Here is a 12,528-nt window from a genome sequence, read left to right as displayed (position 1 = left end):
ATACAGCTCAAAGCTATGCAGTTTCTTAAAATTCTCAGCTGTTCATAGAAGATGGCACATCCTGGTTTCCAAGTAGTCTTTCAGAATTAGTTGGAAATGTGATAACAGTGTGCCTTGCATGGAAGAAATTGTAGTTTTGTAGGCTTTAATGGAATGCTGTTTCATGCCTAAAAGCTGTAGTGAATTTTCTTATTTTTAAGGAAGTTTTGTTAAGAATCTGGCAATTGCTTCCCTTCTTCAGGAGAGGGGAGGGATACCTAACTAAGAAAAATGAAATTGAATTTCTTCCCTCTTGGGAAAGTAATTCAAAACTGGAACAGTTTGCTCTGTGGTATACTAGTATGCAGATTAAGTTCTTCCTAGTGCTTGATCATGTCTTCATTTGGTTAATTGGGATAGCGTGTTATATCTGAAACCGTGGAAATGCTGTACTGATTGGGGAAAATCCAAGTCTGAATAGTGTAAGTGAATGAGGCACTTCGAAGGGTAGTGCAGAATTGAATTCAGTGCAAGAAGGAGAAACAGCCGATACTGGAGCCTTATTTGGAGTATTTAGTTCTAGACCAACTAGCTCGTGGCTTGGCTTACCTCCCCTTTTTCACTTGCAACTGTTTGGGTATGGCAGCCGTAGCAGATGCTCCTGGGTACCCAGCAGCTTGCAGATGCTGCCGGGTAGTTGTAGTAGCTCAGGTTGGCGTGCTCTGTCTTCCTCCATTTGCTATCCACGTTTTGAGAATTATGGATTAATTGGATTACACAGTAAATAGGGGATAATAGATTAAAGGGATATTATTGGGTTAAAACCCTTCTTAAACCCCTTCACCTTTCTTTGTTAATGCCATTATGCAAGATAAAAATGTCAGTAATGAAATAAACTTAGCGTGACTCCTCCCTTTCTTGGTGCTTTTGTAGCTTCATGCTATTGAGCACCCTCCACCCAATGTGATCCAGCTGTTCTGAATACAAATTCTGTTCTGCTACCAAAAGGTTTTACAAAAGATTACTTTTATGAGTCAGGACTTCAGCCTTTCCTTTTTTTAGGACAGATACTCAGTTTGTGTGACTGAACACAAGACAGGTTTCGTTTCTACACCGCGTGATGTAGTTCTTGTCACTTTGAAAAAAGTCGAATACAACTTGAGCTGCATGCAGGAAATGCTGAAAAGAGGAAATAGGATAGTGCTCTCAGAGGTAGGATGAGCTGTGACGCATTTGTGATGTGTATTGGTGGAGAACAGGATTATTTTGTATTCCTGTATAAGCAAATGTAGCCTGTGTCTGAAACTCTCCAGTCTTACAGAGAAGCGGCAATTAATCCCAATGTACTTAAATTTTGTCTTTGAAAATGGTCAGATCAGATTTAAATGAGTATTCAAATGGTTGAGCTGGAGAGGAGGAAGCTAGGAGATCCTGAAATGTCTGATCTTGACATACGGTATCTCTGCGTTAGCCCTTTTAAGGCTGGTCAATTAATGCTTCCACTGGCAGCAGTGCAATTTTAAAGCAGTTTGCCCTTCCTTCTCAGAGAGGGAGGGATTAGTTTAACATGGAGCATTTGGCTGGTCTGCACATGGCTGCAGTAATGCTCATGTGGGCATAAATGCGGACTGCTTTGTTTTGGCGGGAGTGCTAGTTTATGCTGGTTTTAGCATAACTTTGGCCATAATTAACACTTAGAGAAAGGAAACATACTTCTCTCCAGGAAATGTGTTTTGTGTTAGCACACTCTCAAATATTTTGACCCAGACTTGCAGTTTGGTAAGTAAATATGCTGTTGCTTACTTCGACACTTTTCCCTAAATACCTTTAGCACCCTTATTACAAATTAGTTATTGTATATGCTTGTTGTAAACTCCCAAAATGCTGCTAATAAAATTGCTGCTTAAACAGCACTGTATCAAGTGTTAGAGCATAGGAGTGGCAATTGGGAAACAAATTGTTTCCCCTCACCTTAGGAGATACCAAGCAAGTTGCTGAACTGCTGCTATAAAACAGGGAAAGTATCTGGTTTTTAAATTTAGTTCCTTGAATAAACAAGTTATAGGTATGAATGTGTAGGAGTTTTGTACTATTCTGTTGACGGGGCATGTTTGAAAGAGGAATCCTCATCAGAAAGCACTGGGAGGAGTGACCAGTGAGAGAACTTAATTTGTAGAAACCTGAAAGCTGTGAAGGAACCAAGATTATTTTATTTACCTGCAAGTCTGAGGCCAGTAAAAGAAACCAAACCAATTCAATGTCTTGACATAAGACTTGGTTCAACTTCTACTGGTCTAACAATCAGGACAATTGTGGATTTGAGCTCAACAATAAAATTAGGACTAGGTGCATTCAACAGCATAAACGTATCATCTGCCTCTTTTGTGTAATGTTATAGACATCCCTCGCTTGGGTGGAGGGGGAGGAGGTTGTAGTACTGTCTACCTCTCGCACTAGGAAATCTGCATTGATTTGACTAAAACATTTCTCCATTAATTATCTCTGTGCTTATTACTGAAATTTCAGAAGACATCTGGTTAAACTTCAGTAGCAGCAGTATTGATTTGCAGTCAGTCTTCTTTTCAATCAGCTTGGGGTGGTGTGTCAAGACAATAAAGGTTAGAGATTCTTTTCTCTGGATTCTTTGCCAAAATCCTCAGATGTGGATTTATGTGCATTAAGCTTCTAACAGAAAAAAACTATACATAATGAAGTGTATGGTGCAAGGATTACTAGGGTGTTGTAAGATGCAGAATTTTAAGGCTCTGGTTAGTCCTCCATCATCTTTCTTCCTTCAAGCTGCTTTTCCCATGTTATGGATGGTTTGGTTTGCATGTCAATTTAGGTGTGTGCATGCCAGCCTAAAAACATTGTAGTTAACCTGTTCTTATTCTAAACTAGGCTTTTAAAAAAGCTTTTTTGTTGTTGTTTTTGTTTGTTTGTGTTTTTGTGGGTTTTTAATTAAATAAAATAGGAAATCTTTGTTTCTCTTTTCACAGAAATTCAAGTAATGTCAGGAAGAGAAAATGTTTGGTGGTTCCTATAATTCTAATTTAGAGTTACTAAGTTATATCACCTATTTTCTTTAAATGTCTGATTTATTCTTTCAGATACTTAATAAGTCTTGTCAGTTCAGTATGTTCCACTGAACTTGCAGCCAAACGTAGATGGTTTGATAAATTGTATGTTTCTTTCTTTAAACCTTGTGATGACTAAATCTTTATTTGATGCTTTTTCTCTCTCTCTCTCTCTCTCTCTTTTTTTTGTTTTTTTTGTTTAAGTGATTGCTATTGGAAAAAATGTTGTGTCTCTGTTCCCCTAGAACAGCTAAAAAGCCATTTGGCTATGCTAAGGTTTCAACAAATCATATTTAGATTGCTGACATTGTTTTCATGGAAACCAAATAAATTGGTGCCACTTCCTGGGTTTAAAAGACGTGTTCATCTGTTGTGTATTTCATGTAGTCTTTTTTTTTTTCTCCCCCAAAATATTTTTGTGGTTACTTTGCTTTAGGCACTAACTAGCAACATTTTAGACAGTAATCTTTCTCTGTGCCATGTTTTGTTTATAAAAGATAACTGATCTGGTTTACTTCAGAAGACAGCACGAGCAGCTACAATACACTATTGTCTTATAGGTAAATGACCAATATGTGCTGTAATCCTGTCTTTGTAGAAAGAGTGCATTACATAAAACTTGGGATACTTCATTGTACAAGCATGAGGAAGACTAGTTAAAATAAGTGCGATGTTGTAAGGGAAGCTGTTGTAACATCAAGTAACTTGATAAGAATAGGATTTAGTTGTGTTTTCTTGTAAATCACTTGTATATTCACGATGAAATAACTTGGCTTGAGCTTCTTCAGTAAGGATCACAAGACTCCAGGAGGCACACAAGCTGTTTTGAATCAAACCTTTCTGAAAATGGAATACTTGACAATTATGAATAAAGTTATTTAACAGTCAACTTCCTGTGGTTTACATGCATTTCTGAATCAGGAGGAGGCTGAAGGGCTGCAGCTGAGATATGTACGCTCCATCTGAACAAAAAAGGGCATCTTCTACAAGCAATCAAAGTGATTTGCTTAAAATCTGATATGATTTATTTTAATCCTGTATTAAAAGAGCAAAAGTGCAGTCACCTGACACTGGAAGATCTTTGAAGCTAATGTGTAGGCCATTCATTCTGTTGTATTGGTGTGTGTTCAAGAAGTTTGTTTTATTGCAATATGTCAACATGCATATGAGAAATGCACTCAAGCCTGCGTTTGACTTTGTCACTTCTATTGGCATCTTTGGGCCTGTGCTTTAAATTAAGTAGAAGGAAGTGGGCAGTGGACAAGTAAGGCTCAATGGTATGGTTCCTGCAGTGTAGCAGGTCATTGGTAACCTTCAACCACACTTCAGAAGTTTGTAGTTCAAAACTGCTCAACTGTAAAATGACTTTAAAGAGTTCACCTGCATTTAAAAAAAACCCAGAAGTTCACCTGTGACTAATTTAAAACCTTCACATCACTGTATTTTTCAAACTAGATCTTTAATTTAAATTTCCATCATATGTGCTCACAGAACACGGGTGTGAAGACAATGGGAATGTAATGGAGAACTATAGAGTTTTTTTTAATGGGGGGCAGATCCTGCAGTTTCTCAGTCTCCTATTGATTTTGTCCTTGGCGTGGCTCCATTGTGGCATGATGGCAGGAGAATGACTACTGCAACAGCCACGTGGCAGGGGCTGGACGTGGTGAGCCACACTGGAGTTAGTGGGGCAGAGTGGGGAAACCCAGTTTCTTTTTTCTAGTCATCGCGGGTAAACCGGAGAGTTTACAGTTTGTCTGAAGGGAAATTTTAGAATGCAACAACTGTCTGTTGAATACAGCCATTTAAATATAGCCACTGTCATCAACTTACAGAGTGAGATATAGTTCTGTATCTAATGTCAAGAAAAAGTAGCCTAACACAGAAGCTATCTTTGGAGCTGTTGTCACACAGGCTTGTGAATAGATCATTTTCTTGCTCAGTTTTAACAATTGCTGGCATTAAGACTTTCCTTGGTTGTTGCGTGGTGGGTTTTTCAGTGGGTTTCTCTTCATTATTGCGTAAAATACATAGGTTCACCCCTTTGGAAAAGGATCAGAAGTCTTGCTTGGTTCCTTTGTAATGCTGCCTTTTTGAAGCTTGTTTAAAATGGGTTAAAACTCTTCAGTTCTGTAGTAGTGCATTCTGATAACAATCTGTTAGTCGTGGTAGTTTGCTGCTCAAGAGTATCTGTAGTTAGCAGAGCTTAGCCTGCTAATATGAAGATGTCCAGGTCAGATAGAAAATTACGACTAGTCAAGGCACTGGCTTGTAGCTGTATGATGTGGAGGGATGTCTGGAATGTGATGGAAGAACAGATGATGAATTTGAAGCTGTTGTAAGTTCCTGATGCCATGCAAATTGATAAAAGCCAATGACTGAACAACTTTTATCCTTAAATACGGAGTTGAGTCAAGTTGACAGCACTTGCTTGGTGTGTCAGATTAGTTGTCTGAATAAATTTTCATAAGGGAAGAACCCAGTGACTGAGCTGAAGATGTGGAGGAGGGAAACTGGTATGTCACTGCTTTACTAACTGTATTATGCTTGTAACTGATTGCTTTTATAGTTTAATATCTTGGATTTCAGAAAGGCCACCTTGATACTTGTCTGCCATTGACTTTGATACGTGACAGCCTACAAAGCTAAGCAGTCTTCTCTGTGTGCTTTCTGGCAGTTACTTTACTGTTGGATGTGTGGCTTTAGAGCGTTGCTGTTGCTGCAGGCCGATGTATTTTGCATTTGTGTTTTCAGGAAATCCCCTCTTTTGGGAAGCTGCTTCTGGGGGTGTTTTGTGACCTTTACAGGCTGTGGCTTACTTGTCTGCTCCAACTGCTTCAATCCATTGCAGTAGCAGTAAGCCCCAGGACTTAAAGGAGAGGTAGTACCTCATGCATTCCAGTATTGCAGAGTTAACGCTTCTTTAGGGAGTAGACATTGCTGTAAGTAGTATAAAAAAGAGGTGTCTAAGATTAAAATATATGTATGCATGCACACACATACATATGCATACTTACAGCCTCTGAGGCCCAGGTATTCTAGAACAAATACCTCCACTTAATAAGTCCAAAATCTGGCTGATATGCACATAGTCCTGTGGGGGAGGGAGGGTTGCCAGCTCCTACTAGGACCTAAAAAAGAAATTAAGTCTGACCTTAAACTTTATTTTGTCTTAATGTTCAGCTACAGACAGTGGTCTTAGTACTTGGAAGGCCTGAATTCTGATCCTGTTGCTCCTGCTTGGGAGCCTTGATGGATTTGTGCATCAAGGTTGTGTATTTTCTGTGAAATAGGAATGCTCTTCCCTGTACACTTTCCTTACAGGATTGAGGCTAGAATGGATTTTCTGAAGTGTAAAATACCGCCGTCATTGCAAGCAGTTGCTGCTGTGTGCTGCCAGGCTTCAAAATGGTTAGTGTTACTGCTGTAGTTTGTCATCTTAGAGAAAATTGGTAATGTTAAGCCAAATAGAAGGTAAAATAAGGTAGTAGAACTGTGTTGGACTCTGCAGATGTGTTGAGCACAAGGCACATTTCAACTAGAGTCCCAGTCTTGCCTAATTAAAAGTCGATGTTCGAATTGCACACTTAAAGGTGCGGTATCTACTTGTATTATATAACTTTTTTTAGTACCTGGAAAACTTGCAAAGGTACCTGGCTTATGTGTCTGCCAGAACCCTTTTTGGACTGTTATTTACCCTACCCTACTTTACTGCTGCTTAGATGACACAGTTTAATATTGAGGTTTGATATTCTTCCTAGATAAGTTTGCAGAGTTCAAATTGAAGTGAGGGGAAGTCATTATCAGGGTGTAACTCCTGTCCTAATTCACTTGTCTGGCTTAGATGTGGTCACCCCAGCCTTGGATGCTTCTTGAATGTCTCATCAAGAAAATTCAGTCAGAATTCTTGCTCTTCCATCCACAGAGTGAAAACACAGATGGTTTCTTTCTGTATTTACTATAAAGTAAATAAGTTACAGCTTGGAAATCAAGAGCTTTCAAAAGGAAGCATGTTTCTGCTTCTGTGATGATGCTGAATCCTAAAAAGGTATTACTTTCCTTTGCAATAAATTCAATCAGTACATTACCTATTGGAAGTGAACTCAGGTTCAGCAGCATCCTTGTAAGAGTTCTTCCTTAATCCCAGCACCCTACAGAGTTCTGGAGAGTTGACTGTAGTTCAGGCTTACAATAAAAAATCTTTAGTTCTGCATTACTGGAGGAAATAAAAACTGCAGTTACTATTTGCAAGGACAGTGACGGCTTGAATCTGGAAGATAATCTATATGGTAGATGTGATATCATGCAGTATGGTAGCGCAGAGCTCTGTTCGTTACTCCCAGAGTAAGGAGTTCTTGGCCAACTTGGTCTCTGATAGGAAGCTTTAGTAAAATGCTTCATCTCTTGTGGTTTCTCATCCTCTATTCTGCTAGTCATTTGCTGTGCTCAGGGGAAGTACCTGTATGAATGGGATTGTATGGCAATGCAGTTATAAATTAACTTATCTCCAGTGATTAATCCCTGTACTTGAATGCCTGTATGTGCAGACTCTTCAAAGGATTAGAAGAATTGAATGTGTCTTTTCATAATGAAGGCGTGGTTGCTTCATTGATACTCCCTGTGGATAACACTGTAGGATTTATTTAGCAATTCTAAACTTGGAAAGAATTTAACTATTATAATAAATGTGCCTACCTGTGCTTTTAAGCTTAAATATTAACTGGCGTAAAAATAAAACATCGGTTGTGTTCTTAGGATAGCTGCTTAAAAAAAATGGTAGCAATTAAAGCTTACAACACTTAAATCTAGATTTTGGTAAATTAACTGGACTTCAGAATGTAAACTATTGGGATCAAGTGTGCCACTTATTTAAATAACCGTTTGCTTTGTTTTTAGGGGGAATCTGTAAAGTATTTCTTGGACAACTTGGATAAACTTGGAGAACAAGTAAGTTGTTTTTTTTCAGTCTTGAGTTTTAAGTAGTCTTTGTGATCTCTGGGTTTTAAACAGATTAAATGTAATTAGTTACTAGTTAGTGTCTACTCAACTATAGTTAACTTTGACTGTCCCATTATCTCAGCAGTTCATCACTGACATGTCAAAAACACAGGGCAATGCAAGGGCCAAGAGATTTTCTGGAAATAAAACTTCTGTAGAAATTGAGCAAAATACAAGTTACAAATGCTTGTCCAGTTGGAAGACTGTTAAAGTAGCACTTCAACACTAATTGATATCCAAAAATGGCTGCTTTTGGTTTTACATATCCAGTTAAGAACACTAAGTTAAATTAGTGCACAGGTCAGTGGTGCCTTTCTGTAGTATCTACTTTAAAATAAACAAACTTGGTACAGAATAAAATCTGTTTTCTCTGGGGAAAAAGCTGAAACTTCTGTAGAATACTTTTTTGACAGAAATGTTGGTTACTGCTTGAATAATGAAGTTGTATGCTGATGCTCATTAGTCGTGTATTGCAGAAATGGCATGTGGAAAAACTGCCTTTAAAATGGGATGCTAGCTTGAACTCCATGGGGAGGCAGTTTCTCCATGGTCATTTCCAGCTGGTGGCTAACAAATGATGAAGGAATCCAAACCACTTCAATTGAATCCTGTTACATCATGCTTAATTTCATTTTTCTTTTTCTCTTTAACGGATAAAAATTTAATTTTAAGCCAGACTATTTTTCTGCTTTGAACTGTCATTTTTCTAACTAGAGCACTGGTGATCGTCTTGCAGAATGCATACGCTTCCCAGATATCTTGCTTGAGAACTGCAGCACTCGCTCTCTGAATTTTGATTTGGTCTTGAGTTATAAGGCAATACGAGAACTGCGCTCACTTTAATGAACTGCTAAACTTTCTGCTAATGGTGGATTTCTCATGGTCTTTGAATCCAATGCCACTTTAGTTTCGCAGGTTTTGGGTTTTCCCCACACACACGCTTGCGCATATTTGGGTAAAGATTTTTTGCAGCTTCTTTTCAAAGTTCTTTATTTAGAAACCTTGGTCCATTCTTTGATTAAAGCATGAAACTTGAATTCACTAGGGGTTTTTTTATGTTTTTATATACGCACACACTTACTGTAGGTCTGATGTTGCTGTGGGAATGCTGAGCTCTGAACTACAGCTTTTCTGGTTTAAAGTTAGACCAAATGGTGTTGAGGTACAGAGGGACTCTTCGAGATCTGCTGTCATAGAAAATGTTAGGTCTTTGTGGGAAAAGTGCTAGCTAAGTTTTTTGTTACTGAGTGAACGATTTGGTAAGTTCTTCTGGTTTATTTTTATCTATATGCAAGATTTGTCTAATGATTATTTCCCCAAACTGTATTAATGTAAGTATTTTATTGTTCTTATCTCTTATCTGATACAACTGGGCTGGCCTGCAACTAAATTGCTTATAAACAGATAGACCTGCGATTCATGTGCCTCTTGCCAAAAGGGAGCTGATGATAACAGTGTGTAGGGAAAAGAACTTAATGTTCAGATTTAATCAGATCAGCAAAATAAGAGTAATATACACGTGGGATCGGCTGGATTCCTTGCAACTGTTTGTTGTTATTTCAACTGCCAGTGCAGACTGTATGTATTCAAAATATCTGCGAGAGACATTGCTTTCCATGTTGTGATTGGATCTTATTCATGCCTTAAATTCTAATTTTAACTAGGCAAACAGTGATGTGATAGCTAAAAGAGCTACCTGATAACCAAAAGGAGTCCTTTAGAAGAAAACAGACTGTAGTGATTTTGAGGAAGGAGATAATTCAGGAAGAAAGCACATGTTTCGAGTCAATATCAATATGTATCCTTGGGAAGAGCTGCACAGAAAATAAAACAAAAAAACAACAAACCTTCACCACCACCGCCACCCCCCCCCCCAAAAAAAAAAGGGGCGGGGGAGAAGGTGAAAAAGAAAACAGTCAACATGGAAGATTGGGCAAAGTGTAGAAAAGGAGAGTGTGCTTGGGCGTGCTTGTAGGAAAAGTACCGATTGACAATGGCAAAACGTTGAAAGGACTTAGAAAATAATACTCTGTGCCGTCCAAGGAAAATATTCACCTAATGCTGCAGTCTTCAGATACGGAGAATGGGATCAACAGTGAAAAAGGGGCTAGTTCAGAATTGCAACAGTGGCAAGCTGCTAGTATCCCAAGGATCTGGGCATGAGGGAGAAAACATAATCATCCTTCAAAAAGATAACTCAGATACTGAGAGATTTCTTAGTCGTCGTCGTATTTAGTTTCCTGTAGCCAAATGATGGCTGTATACCAAGCACTTGACGTCCAGTGGACTCATTTGCAGACTGTTGCATCAGAGTAGCCATTACCTGGTATAAAACATGGTAGGTCTTCTGTGCATGTAGAACTTGAAAGCACTTGAAAGGATTTTATTTGTGGTTGCAAGTGTGGAAGGAATTTTAAATGAGTAATACTCGAGAGGGAATTTGTCAGGAATTCTAGGGATAAGCTCCTTGTTCTTGAAAGCTTTACTGAATAAACATTACAGGCCAACTCCCAGAAGAGTTTGCTTTGTGCTCTTGTTTTAATATTGAAGGTATATATGGCTTTGCCTATTGTATTAATTGATTTTATTTATTTACTTCAATAATTTCAATTACTCCTGAGTTTTCCTAAGACGTTCTGGTTTTGTTCTGAGAACTTGAGACTAACTTCCTGAATAACAAAAGATTATATGTTCCTGTTTGAAAGATGGAATAAGTGTTGAACCTGCGACATTCTCTTGCCTACATGTTAACAGTCAGCTTTACTCAAAATCCCTTCACATATGCCCAGTGACATTTGATACAGTCATTGCTCTATTCGTCTGATTGTTCTCCCTCTCTTTTCTTTTTTGGTAGAAAAAAGAAAAAAGATATTTGGTATCTTCTACCTTGGTAGAAAAGACCCAAGATAAATGTAACAAATAAAGAGAAGAATCTTATTACCCTTGAAAGTTGCTTCTTTTAATCAGACAAGGGGGTGGCAGCACATGTCTGTTGCTCAGTTTGGAGAGAACATAGTACTGCTTTAGCGGTTCAACTCTCCTGCAGATTTAGGTGGTGTGGGGTTTGGATGTGTAATAGTACTACAGCAAAAAGTGCAGGGTGGGGAGCCTGTGCTTCAGAGAGCTGCTTTGTAATTCATGCCATGATAAAAATCAGTGCCTTAGTCATGGGCAGCTTGAATAAAGAAACCCGGGAGTTCAAACAAAACAGTCTCTCTCTAGCTAGTTTCACTTTTGAGCTTACATAGTAAAGCAAAGTGATCCTTGAGTTTTTGGAACATTATGCTCACTTCATGATTTTTTTAAATTGCTTTCTTAAAGGCTGTGGATCAGACTTGCCCAGCTGCCTTAAACTTGGAATACCAGTATTTGAATTGCCATGTAGTTGTGTGTTTGTGCCCCCCGCCACAGCTTCTTAGTTGAATCAGACTTTCTGGACCATGGTCTTACACATCTTTATAAAACCTCCCAAGTCTGGTAACTGGCACTGTCAAAGGGAGATCGTAGACCATTCACTAAGAGGACACTAAAATGCCAAATCTGAAACCTAAATCACTCTGAGGTTGTGAGAAATGCTGGAAAAATGTAAGGAAGTTTCCATAACAAGTGAGCAATAAAGCTTTAAACTTCAGCATCAGCCAGCTGTCTGTTATAGATGCACTTTTTAAATAGCAGACAGACTTAGACCATATGCAAAAGTGTAATTCTAAGAATGAAGAAATCCCCAATATGAGTCTTGAATTTCATGCTCTTGAAAGCTGACTAATAAGAATTCCTCTTCCTGTTAGCATCTGCATCTGTTGATGATGACTGTTCATGTAACAGTCAAAAAAATAGTAAAAAACCCCTTATCCTGCCTATTTAATTCTGGGGGGAAAGGCAGGCTGGAGAACTTCAGGGTGTAGCTGTCTGGGGTGCCCTCCTAGGCTGTACTACTGGGAAGGGGCTGCTGTCTTCAGCTGCCTGTTTCTTCTCCTATTGTACGAATTGCACAGGATGTTTTGGACAAATTCAGGCTGTGTGAGCTCACAGGTGTGGCACACAGCTAATAGAAGTGACTTTTTGGACCGATACAGCTGGATGCAGAAGGTGCATGGCACAGACACAGCAAGTTGCTTAGGTTTTGCTTTTCTGGCATAATTGATTGCCTTAAAAATTACTTAGTGGAGCAGCTCTTTTTTTCTAGAAGCAGTTGTGCAGTATGCGTGAGAACATGGGAGGAACTGAGTGCCCATAGTTAGAACGCGATGCTACCGTGGTTACTGATTTGAGAAACCTGTTTTAGACCCCATTTGCTGCATTGCAGTGTTGGCAGCCACCGTGTTTCCCAGCTTTATGGGAAGAGGATGAATGAAGCATAAAGTAATCCAGAATGAGGGAAACTGGCATGAGGAATTGATGGTACACCTCTCAGGTTGTTTATGGATCCTTGTCATGTGGCAAATGGAAAGCTTCAGTTCTCTGGGGTACAGGT

General features: G+C 38.8%; 1 protein-coding gene across 1 annotated transcript in view; it reads left to right on the top strand.

Annotated features, from left to right (window-relative positions):
- GNA13 (G protein subunit alpha 13) overlaps positions 1–12,528 on the top strand; it is a 29,929-nt gene that overhangs the window by 12,180 nt on the left and 5,221 nt on the right. The window contains exon 3 of the mRNA XM_050908350.1: positions 7,953–8,003. Within this exon, the coding sequence (XP_050764307.1) occupies positions 7,953–8,003 (51 nt within the window). The remainder of the gene's footprint in view (positions 1–7,952; positions 8,004–12,528) is intronic.

This window comes from Gymnogyps californianus, chromosome 19 (assembly GCF_018139145.2).
Source record: "Gymnogyps californianus isolate 813 chromosome 19, ASM1813914v2, whole genome shotgun sequence".
Taxonomy (NCBI): Eukaryota; Metazoa; Chordata; class Aves; order Accipitriformes; family Cathartidae; genus Gymnogyps; species Gymnogyps californianus.
This window is presented reverse-complemented; position numbering and strand designations above follow the sequence as displayed.